This window comes from Manihot esculenta, chromosome 7, assembly GCF_001659605.2.
Source record: "Manihot esculenta cultivar AM560-2 chromosome 7, M.esculenta_v8, whole genome shotgun sequence".
Lineage (NCBI taxonomy): Eukaryota > Viridiplantae > Streptophyta > Magnoliopsida > Malpighiales > Euphorbiaceae > Manihot > Manihot esculenta.
The window spans coordinates 28381633-28401155 of record NC_035167.2 but is presented as its reverse complement, the minus strand read 5'-3'; the positions used below and the strand labels follow the sequence as shown (position 1 = coordinate 28401155).

General features: G+C 34.9%; 3 protein-coding genes across 6 annotated transcripts; all 3 read right to left on the bottom strand.

Moving 5' to 3' along the window:
• Positions 1-604: 604 nt before the first annotated feature.
• On the bottom strand, positions 605-2748 carry LOC110624968 (pentatricopeptide repeat-containing protein At1g07590, mitochondrial). The gene is made up of 2 exons (XM_021770474.2): positions 2320-2748; positions 605-1938 (listed from the first exon to the last, which is right to left on the bottom strand). The coding sequence occupies exons 1-2, from the start codon at positions 2656-2658 to the stop codon at positions 688-690; spliced, it is 1590 nt and encodes a 529-aa protein (XP_021626166.2). The 5' UTR covers positions 2659-2748; the 3' UTR covers positions 605-687.
• Positions 2749-4968: 2220 nt separating this feature from the next.
• On the bottom strand, positions 4969-18549 carry LOC122721181 (metallothionein-like protein type 2). The gene is made up of 4 exons (XM_021761853.2): positions 18423-18549; positions 5446-5571; positions 5272-5346; positions 4969-5124 (listed from the first exon to the last, which is right to left on the bottom strand). The coding sequence occupies exons 1-4, from the start codon at positions 18458-18460 to the stop codon at positions 5028-5030; spliced, it is 336 nt and encodes a 111-aa protein (XP_021617545.1). The 5' UTR covers positions 18461-18549; the 3' UTR covers positions 4969-5027.
• On the bottom strand, positions 5317-18561 carry LOC110618661 (probable GTP-binding protein OBGM, mitochondrial). 4 transcript variants are annotated; one of them, XR_006351186.1, is made up of 7 exons: positions 18423-18559; positions 7520-7739; positions 7272-7380; positions 6940-7022; positions 6791-6853; positions 5446-6699; positions 5317-5346 (listed from the first exon to the last, which is right to left on the bottom strand). XR_006351186.1 is itself a non-coding variant. In XM_043958193.1 (6 exons), the coding sequence occupies exons 2-6, from the start codon at positions 7652-7654 to the stop codon at positions 5608-5610; spliced, it is 1482 nt and encodes a 493-aa protein (XP_043814128.1). In that variant the 5' UTR covers positions 7655-7875; positions 18423-18561; the 3' UTR covers positions 5604-5607. The 4 variants fall into 4 exon arrangements, 3 of the variants coding, with proteins under 3 accessions (XP_043814128.1, XP_021617541.1, XP_021617542.1); XM_043958193.1 differs by lacking the exon at positions 5317-5346 and having other exon boundaries at positions 5604-6699; positions 7520-7875; positions 18423-18561; XM_021761849.2 differs by lacking the exons at positions 5317-5346; positions 18423-18559 and having other exon boundaries at positions 5604-6699; positions 7272-7408; positions 7520-7661.
• Between the last annotated feature and the right edge of the window lie 962 nt (positions 18562-19523).

Genomic DNA, 19523 nt, shown 5'->3' with positions numbered 1-19523 from the left:
GCTAGGGCTTACTACTCTTGGTTATGATTTCTAAAGCATCTTATCCGTCGGCTAGGGCTTACTACTTGCTGGGGTCGTTATCAAACGGCAGACTAATTTTGTTATTTCACATTTGGTTCACCATCTTAACACCCTCTGATGAAGAATCCGATGTGACATTCAAGGTTTTGGGAGGTAACAGAGTTTAGAACCATTCAGGCTTTCTCGCTTTGGAAAAATGTTTTCTGAGATGATGGAACCAGTCAAAATACCTGTAGAGCCATGAAGGGCTCCGGATAATCGTGGAATGAGATATAGATCAGATTAGTGTAGAAAAGCCAGGCATTGTTTATGGGTTCAAAATTCTAACAAGAACATTGAAGCCTTTAAAGGGCAAAATCTCAATCAGCCTAAATCTCATTTAAGAAATTTCATCTAAGAATATAATGTTTGGTGCAATGGAATAGTGAAACCGAATGGATTCAAATCCTATTGTGAAGGTACAGGCTTCTCTACAGGTTTCCCTTCTGGAAGCGAAACCTGCAGTCTCTTAAAAACTTTATCAGGAAAAAGTGGGATTTGATATCGAGCACCTTGTGACTTTTCCAATAGCTTGCACAAATAATTTGACTTGCAACCACACCAGAAAATCATTTTCCATTGAGAAAAATGAATGGAATTTATATAACATATCAACTCTTTACACAATCAAATTTGGAACTGCTCAGTAAGTTTTATCAGGCTATAAGTCTCAGCATCTGGTTTAGCACCCCCTAAAATCATCCTCCTCAAAAGGCTAGGAACATAAACTTTGGCCTTCACATAAGCTTTTATTAATGTATTGTACACAAAAGTATACCTTGTATACTTTGCTTTCGCTATTTCTTCAAAGAACTTCTCAGCATTAGCTATATCACCCTTCTCCGCAAATATTTCAATAATTGAAAGTGTCGTTTCCAACCATGGGGTTGAATTCTTCACTTTGTTGCTTGTTTTCAAGTGCATCCCCATTTCTAGAGTCTTCAAGGCTTCTTCCACTAGTTCAGCCTTCAAGCAACCCAAAGCAAGATGTCGAAAAGTTATGGCATTTGGTTTGCATCCATTTATCTCCATTTCCCTGAAAACTGCAGTTGCCTTTTTTATCAGCCCATATTTGCAATAAACAGATAACATGGAATTGAACGGTTCTGTTGATTTCGACCCTTTTATCGACTTCATCTCTAACCAAAGCTCTTCCGCTCGACTGAGCTGCCCAATTCTACCAAATGCTTCAATTGCAAGCATGTAACTTTTAGACCTAACATGTGAGAGTTCTTGCACCATGGCCCATGTTCTCTCCAATTCCTTCCCCTTCCCCAAATACCCATACAATATGATCAAAACATCTAGTGTTGACCAGTTATCTCCTGTACGAGACTTTTCTACATCTTCAACGTACGCCTCAGCCACTGTATACAATCTTGCAACAGCATGTGCAGTAGCTAATATGCAGAAAGATATCTCATTTGGCTCCACTTTTGATATCTTCATTTCATCAAATACCTTCACCAGTCCTTCAATGTTGTGTTCATTAGCTTCAATTTTCATTAGAATGTTGTACGTGGAGACATGAGGAGCTGTCTTATATGCCTTCATTAAAGTAAGGAACTTTGGTATCATTTTCCTGCGACCATGAGAAGAATGGAGGATTATAAGGCGGTTGAAAACCAAATGTGATATGGGGTGACCCAATTCCCTCATTTTCTTCATGTAGTCAAGCGAGAGCCTTATGACACCCTTTTCCAAGCATGCGATTACAAGGTTATTATACAGCAATTCATTCTGGAACTCAGGAGGGATACGAGTGAAGAGCTTTTCCCCATGAGATATCCCATGAAGTTTGGTTGTGAACTCCAATAGGTAAGAATAGTCAAGTTCTTTTGGCCTATAAGGTCTCTCCCTGATCACCCATTCCATCACCTGCCAAAAGCAGTAGACCCTGCTGTGTTAAAATACTGTTGCACCCAAAATTCTCAAATAATGATCTAATCTACAATGTCATCATGATTGCACTGTTGCACCACCATCTCATTTTAATAGTTTACGTTTGATTATATATTCTCACTTCGTCACCAAGAAAAACAAAATATCAGTATATAGAAATGTAAGTTTGTTTCACCATCTATCAAAGCCAATCAAAGTAAAAGTACCTTTCTTTGGAGAAAGTAATTGGAACATAAATAGACATCTAGAAACTCAGTTTTATTTCCATATCCTCAGAAACCTGCTCATCTAATTAATTCACTTAAACAATTAAACAAACCCCTAATATATTTAGAAGAAGAGAAAGATAAAGAAAACCTCAAGCGCGCGTTTGTTCAATTTGAGCTTCCTCAAGCGATTAATGGCGTGAAAAATGTCACCTCGATGAATTGGAAAGCCTTCGCGCATCCAGCTTTGAAAGGCTAAACCAACCGATTCTCCTCTAGCAAGCTTCTCAATTCTCAAAGATAAGCTCTTGGGTGCTTCTTGTTCTTCTCCCGGTTCTAATATCTTCTTCTCGGGCGAACAATTGCTAGTGTAGGTACAGAGAAAATCGAAATTGCAAGGAATTTGGTAGAGAGGCGGACAACTGATAGAAAGTGTTCGATGAATTGCTTGAGAGAACCAGCGTCGGCCCAGAACGGCCAGCGCACGCATGCTTCTTGTCCGTTTCGGGACCTGAAAGCGCGCTTACGCAAAAGAGCCAGAGATCTTATTTGAAAAAAGACGTCGCCACATGCAAATGCTAAGAGCCAAAGTCCAGCCCAGAAGCGAAACCAAAGTTGAAGCTTAGCTGCCTACAATCCAGCCCAAGTCATTTTCTGGGATATTTTGTCCATGCCATTAATATTTATATAAATTATTGAAAATTAATATATGGATGCAAAGTTCAATGGAAATTTGGAATTCCATTCTGCTCCCTAAATTTCATTGTGGATAGATAATCTTTATTTATCCATGAATCAGAAATGGGTTTGATATTTATTCTCAAATTTCTTAACATTTAAATATCAAATTTGAGATACTATAAGCACTAATTATCTTGTTCTTTTTGTTTGTGATAGTGATGAAGAATAATATAGCAATCAAAACAGAATCGTATGCCATCTTTTCCTTTTTGTATGGGCTTAAAACACAGAAAATCATTTTTTATATTGTTTCTCCAAGTCCTTTTATTTATTACTTTTCAGGTATTTAATTAAAAAAATATCATCAATGAAATTTAAACTCTAAAATTTTAATTATCATCATTGATTAAACTCTATTTGACAATGCTAATTGATATAATAATTGTTAATTGTCAATAATATAATTATTTAGATAATGGTTAATTAAATATTAGAACAAATAGTTTTCCACAATTCAATTTCTTAATTGCTGATTATTAAATATTATTTTAAAAATTATCACCGAACAAACGCTTAGAGTTCTACAATGTGGTAATAGATGCTTCTTTTTGTGTGTGTGATCATGATTGGTTTGTAATTAATAAACTCAACAAGGGAAGGTCATCATTAATTCCAAGATTGCCCTCTGCTGATCAAAGCTAAAGAAAGAAAATATAAAAAAGTATGTTGATGTAATGTAAAGTGGAAAAGAAATTGCATCGCTTTGTAATCAAGATTACAATGACAAAGAAAAATGAATTAGTGGCCACATTGGATTAGTAGAATTTAGGTCAAATCTAATTAATGGCCAACTAAATATTAAAAAAAATAAAAATCAAGAACCCTGGCCAAAAAAGTTTTCTTTAGTAGTCCTTCATGATTGCTCTTTTTATAGTTTCATGTTGCCCCCTTTCCCCAACTCAGTCCAAAATTTTCTGCTCCTTTAGTTCAACCTAAATTTTCTATTTATCCACCCTTTTTTTCATTCTTCTATTTTATTATTCTCTATTTTTTTTTTCTCATTTTATTGCATAATTAGAATTGAGAATTTCATTTATAGGATTTATTGATTAAAAAATTTAATGAAAAATTTTTAACTTGTAATTTTTTTTTTTGGTAAAGTTGTGCCTGTGCGAATTGTGAATTTAACTTTTCATGAAATTTTATGTTATTACATTCTATGGCTATGTGTCCATGTTATTAATAAACTTTATATTAAAATTAAGAAAATAAAATTAATTTCAAGTTTCAACTTCAATATAAAGTGATAATCGATCATTCATCAGGAAAGGAAAAAAGGATTATCCGTTAAAATTAATATCTGGCTCTATATACCATCGTGAATTAATATGTAGGCAATGATTTGGATTTATTTCTCTAGTTTGATAATATATATATCAGGCAAATAAAAAAAATCCCTGTGAACTACTTCCAAAATTTAAACTCCAGATAGGAGAAAATGCAGTGCCAACTTAACTGATTTTGGAGTTACTTCACGAGTTGGTCTAGATTGTTTTTCAGTAGGTGTTTGGGAGACGTCATCATCACCTTCCTCCGGGGTTTCAAACTCAACATTGACAACTAAACAGAGGTTTGCGCTTTTTTTTGGTACTCAACCCAACATGGGGAAGGGAGGAAAATAGAAACCTGGTTATCGGGGATTCCACGCACTCTTCCAGTGAGTGGTAGGCGAGTTAGTTTAGATGAAATCATAATAAAATCTTATCATCAAATCAATAGCATAAGTGGCTATGAAACTCAACAAATTGAAGTCGATTATAACAGACAATTATAGAAAAGAACGAAAGAGAAGGTGGGAAAAGTAGATCATATTTAAGTGAAAGGAGTTATAACCATAGACACCAACGCTAATCGAGTTCCCCTTCCAAAAGTACACAGAGGACCAAGTTACGACCAGCAAAGCAGACACACTTTAACACATAAAACGAGCCATCAAACTCCAGGAAATTAAATCCTCATACAAGGATTCTGATTACCTATGGCTGTTTTATTTACAGCAGCAAGCCGACAACTATTTTACATATTCATCAACAAACCCTTTTTCATCCTTTTTTTTTTGGGGGATTTATTAAAAACATCAAGTACAGGCTTTGCTAGGTCCATGTCCATGCTGCTTTCTCATTTGCAGTTGCATGGATCACAGCTGCAGCTTGATCCACACTTGCACCCATTTCCACTCTCAGCACCAAAGTTCATCTCAGTACCCTCATCGGACCTGCAAAAATCACACCAGCTCTCAATTCTTTGTACAATCAAGAATCTAACTTCGATTTGGCTGCGCAAATAGAATTTCTTCCTTATAGAATTTCTCCGAACTCAATTAGGGTCTCAAATTCAAACCCAAAATAATTGTGATTCTTACATCTTAGGAGGTGCAACTCCTGCAATGAGAGTCTCAGTTCTGGTGTTCTCTGAGATGTCAGGGTACATGCCACAGCTGCAAGAATTCAAGAAGATGAGGGAAGAAAGATAAGAAACTCTTAGGAAGTCTGTTTGGTGTATGAGAAACAATTTTCCAAGAAAAAGAAACTCTTACCCGTTGCAGCCGCTGCCGCACTTGCATCCAGAGCCACAGCCACAGTTTCCTCCGCAGCAAGACATTTTCTTAGGGATTTCGAAGAGGCTTATCACTTGACAATTGGGCATAAATATTTTGTAAAACCTATCATAAACAGAACTAGTATTCCTATCAAATTTGTCATGAACAGTCGATTTTATCTAAACTAAGTCTCTGCAATTTCACACTATCCATAAGCATTCTAAGACCAGCTTTTAGTTCTGGTACCCCTTCCTCCAGGACAGCACAAACTGGATATATAGGAACATCTTGAACTCTTCTTTTCAATTCTTCATATACTTCATCAGCCCCTGCCTCATCAATTTTATTCGCCACAACTAAGGAGGGCCGATCAGACAGGCCCTCTTGATGATGCTCAAGCTCCAAAACTAAATCTTTCAATTGTTCCCACGGTGGAAATCCCTTTCTGCCATCTAATCCAGCAGCCAAGTCTAGCACATAAGCTAAAACCTTAGTACGTTCTATGTGCCGTAGGAAAGCATGTCCAAGTCCACGATTCTCGTGAGCACCTTTTATGAGTCCTGGAATGTCAGCCACTGTGATTGAGAAGTCATCAAACTTCAGTTTTCCTAAATTGGGCCTAAGAGTCGTGAAGGCATAATGACCCACCCTAGGTTTTGCTCTGGATAAAGCTCCTAAAAGAGTACTTTTACCAGCATTTGGCATTCCAACGAGGCCCACATCAGCAATGCTTTTCAGTTCCAGCAAAAGAACAGCCTCTGAGCCAGGCAACCCACTGCTAAGGCAGGATTGATCCTCACTGGACATATCACGATCGAAGACTATATCCCTATTGACTCCAGGCTTACTTAACTTGGCCTTCTTTGAAACATCAGGAGAATACACATTACCCAAACCACCCTCCCCTCCACGAGCAACAATTATTTGCTGACCCAGTTTTGTTAACTCTGCAACATCATAGTGTATATGTTCCACACCTACTGGCTCTCTTTGAATGGCTTGTTTGCTTGCAAATTCCTCTGAAGTTCCTTTAGCTTGTGTTAATGAGCCACAAGAAATATCTGATGGCTCAGCTTCTTTTTCCATGTTTGTGCTCTTAGAGACAGACTGCCAGTGAGATTCTGATTGATCGGTATGGAGAGTGCCTGGAAGTTCCCACGGGTCCAAGTCTGTTTTGGAACAGTTTTGGACTGTAGATGGAAGTTCACCCTTCAAAAGATGAATTACAGTGCCGACAGGTACTTGCACAACCTACCACACACGAGTACTCATAGTTAGATAAACTGCCAAACAACAGTGGCATCATAAAATCTTGCCGTTTGTAGAACTTATAAATAGTAACCTTATCCTCTCCTCGAGTTCCTATCATACTCTTTGAAGCTCCATTCCCCCCTCTGGCTGCATTCTATACAATAAAGGCAGAACTTGAGTGTCCTCATGCAATAATACTAGTAGAGTTGACAAAATACTGGAAAGGTAAGGACTACATACAACATGATGGTGTAAACCACTAAAGTCCCAGATTACAGGAGAACACTCCAAAATCACATCACCACCTCTTCCACCATTTCCACCTGTATTATTGAATCCACATGAACCAGAAAGACTATTTCACAAATTTTAATGCACTTGCTCTTAATCACCATGCAATAATCAGCTACATTTATGAAGTTCAAGGGAAAATTGAACCTAGTATGAAGATTGAGAAACTAGATAAATTATGATCAAAGAAAAATAACCATGATAATATTGTATCCAATTGGTTTTTAGTATCACATATATCATACTTAATGCTGTTATAAAACTTGATCTAATAAACATACCATCAGGTCTGCCACAGCGATCATGTCGACTTCGGCGAAAACTGGAGCAACCATTGCCACCATCACCTCCCTTAGCATGTAGTGTAAACCTATCTCTCATTCTGGTTTCCTACAAATAGTCCCCTAATAACCCTTTACTAAGATGAACAAGTAGTAAAAAAATCAAGAAATGATTACACAGAAATATGTGAAGCTATCATGGTTATAAAAATGTGAGAAACAGGGAAGAAACAAATAGAGTGGCAAACCTGCAAAGGGGCACACTTTGCTTTTGTGTCAGTAGCGTCTGAACAAGAGAATAAAGACAAATAGATCCATGGAGATTTAGAAGATTTTCTCAAATCATCTATGTGGCAAAATGATTTTACACAGCGTAACCACATTGCTCTCTCTTTCCTGTCTAGATATCCTTCAAATCCTCCTCAAATGGAAAAAGTTGGCATTCAATTTTTCGCTTATCTCAGCAACCTATAGAAAGAAATATCTTACATACTGAACCAGCAACAGAAACATTCTTCCCTGTCACAAAGCAGATGCTGAACATGGCCCATACAAGATAGCTAAAGAAAATGATGTTTACAGCTCTTCGCAACCAGTTCCAATCCTTTATTATAACATGTCCAGATAATCATAAAAACACAATAAGCATCACTTTTAACAATCACATTTACCAAAATTTGCTAAATTGTCAGCTGCAAGCAAAGTAAAAGCTTTAGTAAGCCCAACAACTTGTGCCATAAACACACCAACAACTGAAACAATATGCTAGAAAGGAATTTGAGATAACCAAATAAATGATGAAATATTCAGGAATGAGCACATGGCATCTAAAGGAAACAGACATTGAAAACATTCATCAAATCAATAATCAACAAGAAAATTGAATTTTAACAACAAAGAGAGCATTGAAGGCTAATATGGTGTATTTAACACAAAATGAAAGAAACTAAAAGACCAAATTGATTGAACTTACATTCATCTAAAACCCTTGAATAAAGCTTTCTTTTAGTTTATAGGAAAAAAAAATGTTTATTGATAATGAAAACTAATGGAGTCAAAGGAAAATGTCCATTGTTAAAAGAATTGAACCCATTCATAGGATTCCTCACCAGCCCTTGCAAGGAGTCTCCTTGGCCATGGTTCTAACATTAATGACCATTCTAATGCCACCAATGAGCTTTAGTTTGATATTAGGGTCATCAGCTTGAACCATAAGAAAAAGGAAGAAAGAAACAACCATTCTAATGCTTTAGGCAGAGATTTTATGGTTACTGTTAGGATTCAGGGTAGGATCTAGTTGTGGGTTTGTGTAACGAGTCTTTTGGCAAGAAAACAAGGATGAATTTTCTTTTTGCGATCTATTTTGAAAAGCTGTCAGGCTTATCAGAGAGAACATGTAATTTTTTGAATTTAAAGTGCTCAAAGACTTTTTTGAAATTTTTTTTAGCTAACGTTTATTAATCTGTTGTCCACTTAAATAGAAGTTGGAGTTTTAAGAACCCCCTGAAAAATAAGAACTTAAAATAGTATAATAGAGGCTAACCTCCTACAAAATAAAATTTAGCTTATGTTTATTAATTTGCTGTCAACTTAAATACAAGTTGGAGTTTTAACTACCTGCTAAAAAATAAGAACTTAAAATAGTATAATAGAGGCTACCCTCCTACAAATCATAATAACTAAATAACTAAACAAAATATGATCATAAGACACATGATCTTAGCCACTATCCATTAATATGCATAGACCCATAATCTATGCCACTACCCACTGATGAATAACTATCCATTATTGCATCAATGACGAAGAATCTGTTGAAACGGCGGTTTGCTAACAATACTCCAGTCTTCCACGATGCACTTGTCTTCAAGCGCAAACTTAGAAAATTTTAGGAACTATTTAGCCAATGTCCATTTTGACATCTCCAGGGTCATTATCTGCTAACCATAATAGTTTTTTGCACCAGTTTTTGAAATATTCCCATGTCAATTTCGGATAGTCTTGCAACAATTGTAGAAACTATAGTTGTGTTATGCCCTCCAAGTGAAATGAAGCTATATTAACCTTCTTCTCTACTGAAGTTTGTTAATGTTGAAAAAAAATGATCATATCTAGTGAACCACACTAAAAAATCCTCGTGTCTATTGAAACGGGAAAAATCAAGTTTGGTAAATTTATATAATTAATTAATGCAAAGTTACTTATATTATTTTAATTAAGCATAAGGCCTTCCTTTATTTAGCAACTGCTATCCACTCATTCTCATCCCATTACTTCCTGGTACAACCCACTAATTCCTAATAAAGTGATTTTTTGGCCGCTTTAATTGGAGTCCATTGGACCATTTCTTCTTCTTTCGGCTATTATTCGCATTAGTTTGTTCTTCACTTTCTATTGTCGACTTCGTTGCAGAGCCATTCAATCTTGAGTTCTTGACGGCTATCTCTCTCTGCTCCATTGTCTGCCTCGATAATCTCGCCTTCATTCTCGACTTCTGGCCGTCATTATTTACAACCTCGTCGTGGATTTTGCTGTGACGTGTTTCAATCTATTGGTTCTTCAATTTCTTGAGTTGTAATGTTGCCTTCTCCATGTTCTCACTATGACGCTAGTTACGATAGTATGATTTATTATTTCACTGTTATTTTATTTTTTGAGCTGCCTCTGGTCTGATATACTTGGATACAATTTTGTGCCTTATGATATTTTATAATCATAATAAGTTTTCAATATGCAAAATATTGGATTTTTTTTTTGCTAATAAGTAAATCATTATACTTAGTATAATGATACAGTTATCATAGGAGTGCAGAACAGATGAAGCTCACTTCTAGCGGATTAATGCAAACCAAAAAAGCAAAATTTCTCTAGTTTTTACTTATTACTTTGACTGGTCTACAAAAGTAAGGAACTTAACTGATTGCACCAAGCCGCTGCCCTACAACACTTCCATCCATCTCTCCCCTCTCCTCTTTCTAGTGCTCAAACATTCTCCTTCCCTTTCTCAATATCTTCTCACGAAGGACCACTTGTATGGCTTCTGAACTCGACTACCTCCATCAACGACACAAGCAGCTAGAGTGTTCATATTTTATGTCTGGCTCTCCAAGTTCAGTTGTTTCATGGATCATTTCCCTTTGTTGTTTCTGATTTCACTCAATTCCTTTGTAGGATCTTTAAAATGACAACACTCTTTTCATCATTTGCTTCACTTCTCTACCCAGATTTTCTTTCAATTTTCTGAATCATTTCTCTTTGAGCTTCGAGTCCTGTGCGCGATATTGAGCCGAGGTTCTGCTCTTTCGGTTTTTATTTTCGCTGTGTTTTGTTTGTTTTCCTTGTAAAACTTCAAATATCATAATAAAAATGACAAGATGGATTGCTGTTTATGTGCACAACTGTAGTATCTTACATGCTCTGTTTTGAGCTCATTTAGAACTAGACATGCACAATATTCTATTTTTAAGTTAAAAGCTGAAATTACTGCTCTCTTGTTGCTTGGATCTTCTCTAAGAGAGATTATTAGCAGCTCCAGTTGCACAAGCATAATTATATAAGGCCACTTTTTTTTTTTTTATTTTAGGAATAACTAATTTTTTGTGATGATGAGTACTAATTTTTAGTGTATAGGGATTATTGTATAATTTTTTTCCTTTTCTAAAGGAAAATGGATTCTACAAATAGATAAGAAAAAGTAAAACAGATTAACCAAACCGAACGAAACCAGTTGAGATAATTTTTTTTCTTTGTTTAGTTTGATTTTATTTCTTATTAGATTCAGCTTTTTACTCATTTTTAATCTGAACTGAACTGACCAGTGCTCAACTGTATTGGCTATGGACCGACTCTTGAATTCCAAGTGAAGATAATATGGCAAACACAATTACCAAAAGCAAACCATATAAAACTTATTCTTGCTAATTCCCAATGAAATATCCACGTTTCATAATCATAAATCAAATACCCAATCTGGAATTGATTTAGGGACAGTATTGAACTTGTTTACAATAATACAACAACATTCTTGTATTTTGTGTTGTTCAGCTCTAAAAGTCAAGCCAGAAGTATCTCTCAGTATTGTATCAACGTTGATAATTGTTTTTCAATCATCATGATTAATTCCTTTCCATCCCTTCGTTTTGAAGGTGGAAAAACATTGTTGTGCCATTAAAAAAATACTTGAATTTCAGTAGGTAACTATTAGCAAACCACCAATTCAACACTGACGCAGTGGATAGTTATTCAGTAGTGTGTAGTGGCGTAGATTATGGATTTATCCATTAGTAATGGGTAGTGGCTAAGATCACGGGTTTTATGATGTTACCACTATGTTCTGTTTAGTTATTTACAAATTTTGATTTGTAGGAGGTTAGTCTCCACTAAGATATTTTAAGTTTCTATTTGTTAGGAGGTAGTTAAAACTCCAACTTCTATTTAAGTTGACAGTAGATTAATAAACGTTAACTAGAAAAATTTTCAAAAAGTCTATGAATACTTTAAACTGAAGAGATTACAGGTTCTCTCAGATGAGTTTGACAACTTTTTAAAATAGATCGTAAAAAGAAAATCTATCCTTGCTTTCTCCTATTTTGCTAAAAGACTCATTATACAAACTCATAACTAGATTCTACACACGGGATCCTAACAATTTGGTATCAGAGCTAGAGATCATGAGGATTATATAGCAATTAGACAAAATTATGACCTTGTTCGTAGAAGAGCAAGCAACCAATAAGGCCTGGCATGATGAATTAAATTAAAAATTAGAAGCTCTCACTTGTGACATTGTCAATTCAGCAACTCACAAAAATTGGTAGCCATTCTCGCACCCAAAAGGCCCAAGGAGTAATAGTTTCTGAAAATTCAAGTACTAGTACCATTGTGTCAAAATTTACCAAACTTGATTTTTCCCGTTTCAATGGACAGGAGGATTCTTTAGGGTGGCTCAATAGATATGATAAATTTTTCCAACATTAACAAACTTCAGAAGAGAAGAAGGTTAATCTAGCTTCATTTCACTTGGAGGGCATAACACAATTATAGTTTCTACAATTGTTGCAAGACTATCCGAAATTGACATGGGAATATTTCAAAAACTGGTGCAAAAACTATTATGGTTAGAGTTAGCAGATGATGACCCGGGAGATGTCACAATGGACATTGGCTAAATAGTTCCTAGAAATTTTCTAAGTTTGCGCTTGAAGACAAGTGCATCATGGAAGACGGAATATTGTTAGCAAACCACCATTTCAACACATTCTTCGTCATTGATGCAACAATGGATAGTTATTCATCAGTGGGTAGTGGCATAGATTATGGGTTCATGCATAGTAATAGATAGTAGCTAAGATCATGGGTCTTATGATCATATTTTACTTAGTTAGTTACACTGATTTGTAGGAGGTTAGCCTCTATTATACTATTTTAAGTTCTTATTTTTCAGGAGGTACTTAAAACTCCAACTTGTATTTAAGTTGACAGCAGATTAATAAACGTTAGCTAAAAAAATTTCAAAAAAGTCTGAGTACTTTAAATTCAAAAGATTACATGTTCTCTCTTATAAGCCCGACAGCTTTCCAAAATAGATCGCAAAAAGAAAATTGATCCTTGTTTTATTGCCAAAAGACTCTACACAAACCCACAACTAGATCCTACACGGGATCCTAACAGTAACCATAAAATCTCTAGTTCTCTACAACATTAGAATGGTTATTTCTTTCTTCCGTTTTCTTATGGTTCAAGCTGATGACCATAATATCAAACCAAAGCTCATTGGTGGCATTAGAATGGTCATTAATGTTAGAACCATGGCCAAGGAGACTCCTTGCAAGGCCTAGTGAGGAATCCTATGAATGGGTTCAATTCTTTTAACAATGGACATTTTCCTTTGACTCCATTAGTTTTCATTATCACTAAACAATTTTTTTTTTCTGTAAACTGAAAGAAAGTTTTATTCAAGGGTTTTAGATGAATGTAAGTTCAATCAATTTGGTCTTTTAGTTTCTTTCATTTTGTGTTAAATACACCATATTAGCCTTCTCTGCTCTCTTTGTTGTTAAAATTCAATTTTCTTGTTGATTATTGATTTGGTGAATGTTTTCAATGTCTGCTTCCTTTAGATGCCTGTATGTGCTCATTCCTGAATATTTTATCGTTTATTTGGTTATCTCAAATTCCTTTCTAGCATATTGTTTCAATTGTTTGTTTATGGCACAAGTTGTTAGACTTACTAAAGCTTTTAGCTGACAATTTAGCAAATTTTGGTAAATGTGATTGTTAAAAGTGATGCTTATTGTGTTTTTATGATAATCTGGACATGTTATAATAAAGGATTGGAACTGGCTGTGAAGAGTTGTAAACATCATTTTCTTTAGTTATCTTGTATGGGCCATGTTCACCATCTGCATCGTGGCATGGTTTGGTTTACAATTTTCGAGGAATGTCTCTGTTGCTGGTTTAGTATCTAAGATATTTCTTTCTATAGGTTGCTGAGATAAGCAAAAAATTGAATGCCAATTTTTTCCATTTGAGGAAGATTTGAAGGATATCTAGACAGGAAAGAGAGAGCGATGTGGTTATGCTGCGCAAAATCCTTTTGCCGCATAGATGCCTTGAGAAAATCTTCTAAATCTCTATGGATCTATTTGTCTTTGTTCTCTTGTTCAGACGCTACTCACACAAAAGCAAAGTGTGCCCCTTTGCAAGTCTGCCACTCTATTTGTTTCTTCCTTATTTCTCACATTTTTATAACCCTAATAGCTTCACATAATTCTGTGTAATCATTTCTTGATCTTTTACTACTTGTTCATCTTAGTAAAGGGTTATTAGGGGGCTATTTGTAGGAAACCAGAATGAGAGATAGGTTTACACTTCATGCTAAGGGAGGTGATGGTGGCAATGGTTGCTCTAGTTTTCGCCCAAGTCGACATGATCGCCGTGGCAGACCTAATGGTATGTTTATTAGATCAAGTTTTATAACAGTATTAAGTATGATAGATGCGATACTAAAAGCCAATTGGATCCAATATTATCATGGTTATTTTTCTTTGGTCATAATTTATCTAGTTTCTCAATCTTCATACTGAATCAATTTTTTCCCTTTCATCGTAATTATTTCCCTTGAACTTCATAAATGTAGCTGATTATTGCATGGTGATTAAGAGCAAGTGCATTCAAATTTGTGAAATAGTCTTTCTGGTAGCATTCTGGTTCATGTGGATTCAATAATACAGATGAAAATGGTGGAAGGGGTGGTGATGTGATTTTAGAGTGTTCCTCTGCAATCTGGGACTTTAGTGGTTTACACCATCACATTGTATGTAGTCCTTACCTTTCCGGTAATTTTTCAACACTACTTATATTATTACATGAGGACACTCCACTTCTGCCTTTATTATATAGAATGTAGCGAGAGGGGGGAATGGAGCTTCAAAGAGTATGATAGGAACTCGAGAGAAGGATAAGGTTACTATTTATAAGTTCTATAAATGGCAAGATTTTATGATGCCACCTGTTGTTTGGCAATTTATCTAACCATGAGTACTCGTGTGTTACGCTTGTGCAAGTACCTGTCGACACTGTAATTCATCTTTTAAAGGGTGAACTTCCATCTACAGTTCAAAACTATTCCAAAACAGACTTGGACCCTTCTCCATACCGATCAATAAGAATCTCACTGGCAGTCTGTCTCTAAGAGCACAAACATGGAAAAAGAAGCTGAGCCACACAAGCTAAAGGAACTTGAGGAATTTGCAAGCATACAAGCCATTCAAAGAGAGCCAGCAGGTGTGGAACATATACACTATGATGTTGTAGAGTTAACAAAACTGGGTCACCAAATAATTGTCGCTCGTGGAGGGGAGGGTGGTTTGGGTAATGTGTCTTCTCCGGATGTTTCAAAGAAGGCCAAATTAAGTAAGCCTGGAGTCAATAGGGATATAGTCTTCGATCCTGATATGTCTAGTGAGGATCAATCCTGCCTTAGCAGTGCTGTTCTTTTGCTGGAACTAAAAAGCATTGCTGATGCAGGCCTCGTTGGAATGCCAAATGTTGGTAAAAGTACTCTTTTAGGAGCTTTATCCAGAGCAAAACCTAAGGTAGGTCATTATGCCTTCACGACTCCTACGGCAAATTTAGGAAAACTGAAGTTTGATGAACAACACACAAAAAACAAAAGACAAAAGACAGGAATGTTGTTGTATTATTGTAAACAAGTTCAATGCCGTCGCTGAATCAATTCCAGATTGGGTATTTGATTTATGACTATGAAAGGTGGATATTTCATTGGGAATTAGCAAGAATGGATTTTAGATGGTTTGCTTTTGGTAATTTTGTTTGTCATATTATCTTCACTTGGAACTCAAGAGTAAGTCCATAGCCAATACAGTTGAGCATTGCTCAATTCAGTCTAGACTAAAAATGAGTAAAAAGCTGAATCTAATAGGAAATAAAATCAAACCGAACAAGAAGAAAAAAATTATCTCAACTGGTTTAGTTAGGTTTGGTTCATCTGTTTTACTTTTTCTTATCTATTTGCAGAACCCATTCTCCTTTAGAGAAGGAAAAAAATTATACAATACTCCTTGTACACTAAAAATTAGTACTCATCCTCACAAAAAATTAGTTATTCCTAAAATAAAAAAAAAAGTGGCATTATATAATTGTGTTGTGCAGCTGGAGCTGCTAATAATCTCTCTTGGAGAAGATCCAAACAACAAGAGAGTAGCAATTTCAGCTTTCAACTTAAACATAGAATACTATGCATGTCTAGTTCTAACTGAGCTCAAAACAGAGCATGTCAAATACTTGCAGTTCTACAAATAATAAGCAATCCATCTTGTCATTTTGATTAAAATATTTGAATTTTTACAAGGAAAACAAACAAAACACACCGAAAATAAAAACCGAAAAAGCAGAACCTCAGCTCAATATCGCACACAAAACTCGAAGCTCAAAGAGAACTTGAGAAATGATTCAGAAAATTAAAAGAAAACCTGGATAGAGAAGTGAAGCAAATGATGAAAAGAATGCTGTCATTTCAAAGATCCTACAAAGGAATTGAGTGAAACCAGAAACAACAAAGGGAAATGATCCATGAAACAACTGAACTTGGAGAGCCACAGACAGAAAATATGAGGAGCTGCTTGTGTCACTGATGGAGGTAGTCAAGTTCAGAAGCCGTACAAGTGGTCCTTTGAGAGACGATATTGAGAAAAGGAAGGAGAATTGTTTGAGGACTAGAACGAGAAGACTGCAATATCGTCTAGGGGAGAGATGGAGGGAAGTGTTGCAGGGCAGATTAAGTTCCTTACTTTTATAGACCAATCGAAGTAATAAGTAAAAACTAGAGAAATTTTATTTTTTTTGTTTGCATTAATCCGCTAGAAGTGAGCTTCATCTGTTATGCACTCCTATGATAACTGTATAATTATACTAGGTATAATGATTCACTCATTAGCAAAAAAAAATCCAATATTTTGCATATTGAAAACTTATTATGATTATAAAATATCACAAGGCACGAAATTGTATCCAAGTATACCAGACTAGAGGCAGCCCAAAAACATAACAATGAAAAAATCAATCATACTGCCGTACCAGAGGCAAGCAATAACTAGCGCCATAGTGAGAACGTGGAGAAGGCAACATCACAACTCAAGCAATTGAAGAACCAATAGCTTGAAGCGCGTCACAGCAAAAACCACGACGAGGTCGTAAATAATGACGGCCAGAAGTCGAGAATGAAGGCGAGATTATCGAGACAGAGAGTGGAGCAGAGAGAGGGATAGTCGTCAAGAACTCAAGATTGAATGGCTCTGCAGCAAAGTCGACAAGAGAAAGTGAAGAACAAACTAACACAAAAAACAGCCGAGAGAAGAAGAAATGGTCCAATGGACTCCAATTAAGGTGGCCAAAAAATCACTTTATTAGGAATTAGTGGGCTGACGAAGTAATGGAATGAGAATAAGTGGACAGCGGTTGCTAAATAGAGGAAGGCCTTTACGCTTAATTAAAATAATATTGCAATCTCCTCGTTCCAATGCTCAAACAATTCTCCTTCCTTTCAAACAAATAATACAGTAAAATTACTTCATAGTAACATGGTTGCCAATTGTTTTGGTTATGGTCCACCCTCCTTCACTATCTGAATAACTAGAAAAGAATAAAAGTAGGACTGTATTGGCGACAATTTTCAAAAGGCAAGAAGCTTATGAAGTAACTTTGCCCATAAATTGGAATTAGGAGTTTAGGACTCTCTGAGCAGAGAGTCTGTGTGCCTATAAACTGCAACACCAAACTAATCATGAACGTTCTTCTAATAAGTTTCAAATAAACATTGCAAACTTCACAAATAATCATGTGAAAAACAGCATACAAGGCCTGGATGTGAAGCCATATAAATAAGGAAGAAAAGTGAAAAGCCCATGGCCAATTAAAGCCTTAACCTTTCAAATCATGCACCCCTTTTACGGCATCATAACAGATCTAGATTAGCTACATCAGGAAGCAAAATTCACAGCAAAAGATGCTTTATGCGTCAAATCAGAGGAAACAGTAGCTTTAAGCTTTTCTATCAAATGGCAAGATACACAACAGAGTACTGATGCCACATTTGACCAAAGAAAATTTGTGATACATAATTGAGGGCATGTGTAAAATTCTTAGATTAATCAGAAAAAATAATGTTGTTCCCAAAACGTCCGGAGGCAACATACGCACACCATTGGCTGCACCGGTTTTGAGAGGAACATTGTTTTAACTCCACATCAACAATGTCACAAATCAAAGTTGCAACGCTAACTTGTTAAAAATTGAGAGTGAAGTCATAAATAGAAAAAGGAAAAAACTCATTTACACCTCCAGAAATGAACCCATCATAGTAAAGGAATGCAAAGCTTCATTCATTCTACGGCACATTCAAATTACCAGATAAAAAAATTAGCTCATTTATAATCCTCTAAAAGCCAAAAACGAAAAAAAAAAAATCAATTTGGAAGCAAACTGAAATCAATAACCCAGAATATGTTAAATGATAATCAACCCAACAAATTCATCAGCTACGAAGTCCAAAGGGCAGGCTAGAAAAAATAAAATAAATGAAATGGCAAAGAAAACACAAAAAAGGAGGTCATAAATGGAGAGATTTAAAACCTGTCTCGCACTTGGAGCTGCTCGATCACGGCTGCCATACGCCTCTGGTCTTCTTCAGGTAGACTCAAGACCTTGTAGCATGTTCTTATCCATGACTCCTCCAATAAATCAAACCTTAGGGTTTTGTTCTTGTTTGCGGCTTTCTTTTAGCAGGGAGACGGTATTGAATGGACTCCTCTAATAAAGACAACCTAACGTTCGTGCGCCAGAGGAACGGATAGAGTATTTTTGGATATCGGATCCATTTCAAAGATAGATTTGGATGGATATAATAGAATTTGAGATTGAATTTAAATTTAAAAAAATAATATTTTTTATAAATTTTAATTGAGTTTGAATTTTATGTATTAAATATTTATTATTTGAATTTGTTTATATAAATAATTAATTTAATATAAAAAATATATTTTATAATAATATTTATAAATTTTTTATATTTTTTTATTTAAAAATTAAAATTTAAATATTTTTTAAAGATATTAAATTTTTTAAATATAAATTATTAATAAAAAAATATTTTTTATATAAATTATAAAATAAAATATATAAAATGTAATGGATTCAGATTTTATTTAAATAATGATAATTAAGTTTGAAAAAAATTTAATTAAATTTAAAATGAATTTAGATATTATTAATATAAATTGAATTTTACTGTTTACACCCTTACGCCAGCATTCCCTTCAGCCTTGTAGAATGGCGTGGTTTCTTTGACTAGCTTCAATTTTTTTTTTTCTCAAGTTGAAAAATTAACGGACGAAAAAAATGAAAAAAATAAGTTAAAAAAAAAATTTATTAGAATTTTTTGACATCCAAATACTATATTAGCTTCAAATATTTTAAATTCAAGTTGTTGTAATTTTTTAATATTATATAAATGAAAGGTAATTATTGAAAAAATATTTTAAACAAATTATTATAATTTTTTTTTAAATTAAGGCTATTAATTTTACAAGTATTCTATGTAAATAGAAAATAAAAAAGTGAAATAGGGTAATAAAGACATAATTTAAATATTTAAATTTTAAATTTATTTTTTCACCTTTTAATTAAGTGCAATTTTATATTCAAAATTTGATTAAAATCATAACTCTTTCACCT

Excerpts from the sequence above, each read along its gene's own strand:
- LOC122721181 (XM_021761853.2), bottom strand. The coding sequence starts at position 18,460 with ATGGCAGCCGTGATCGAGCAGCTCCAAGTGCGAGACAG. Across the intron at positions 5,572-18,422 it reads CAGCTCCAAGTGCGAGACAG|GTTTTACAAAATATTTATGC; the intron begins GTTTTAAATCTC and ends TGTTTATGATAG. Across the intron at positions 5,125-5,271 it reads GGAGTTGCACCTCCTAAGAT|GTCCGATGAGGGTACTGAGA; the intron begins GTAAGAATCACA and ends TGATTTTTGCAG.
- LOC110624968 (XM_021770474.2), bottom strand. The coding sequence starts at position 2,658 with ATGCGTGCGCTGGCCGTTCTGGGCCGACGCTGGTTCTCTCAAGCAATT. Across the intron at positions 1,939-2,319 it reads TGAACAAACGCGCGCTTGAG|GTGATGGAATGGGTGATCAG; the intron begins GTTTTCTTTATC and ends TGCTTTTGGCAG.
- LOC110618661 (XM_043958193.1), bottom strand. The coding sequence starts at position 7,654 with ATGTGGTTACGCTGTGTAAAATCATTTTGCCACATAGATGATTTGAGA. Across the intron at positions 7,381-7,519 it reads CAAAGTGTGCCCCTTTGCAG|GAAACCAGAATGAGAGATAG; the intron begins GTTTGCCACTCT and ends GACTATTTGTAG. Across the intron at positions 7,023-7,271 it reads TCGCTGTGGCAGACCTGATG|GTGGAAATGGTGGAAGAGGT; the intron begins GTATGTTTATTA and ends TCAATAATACAG.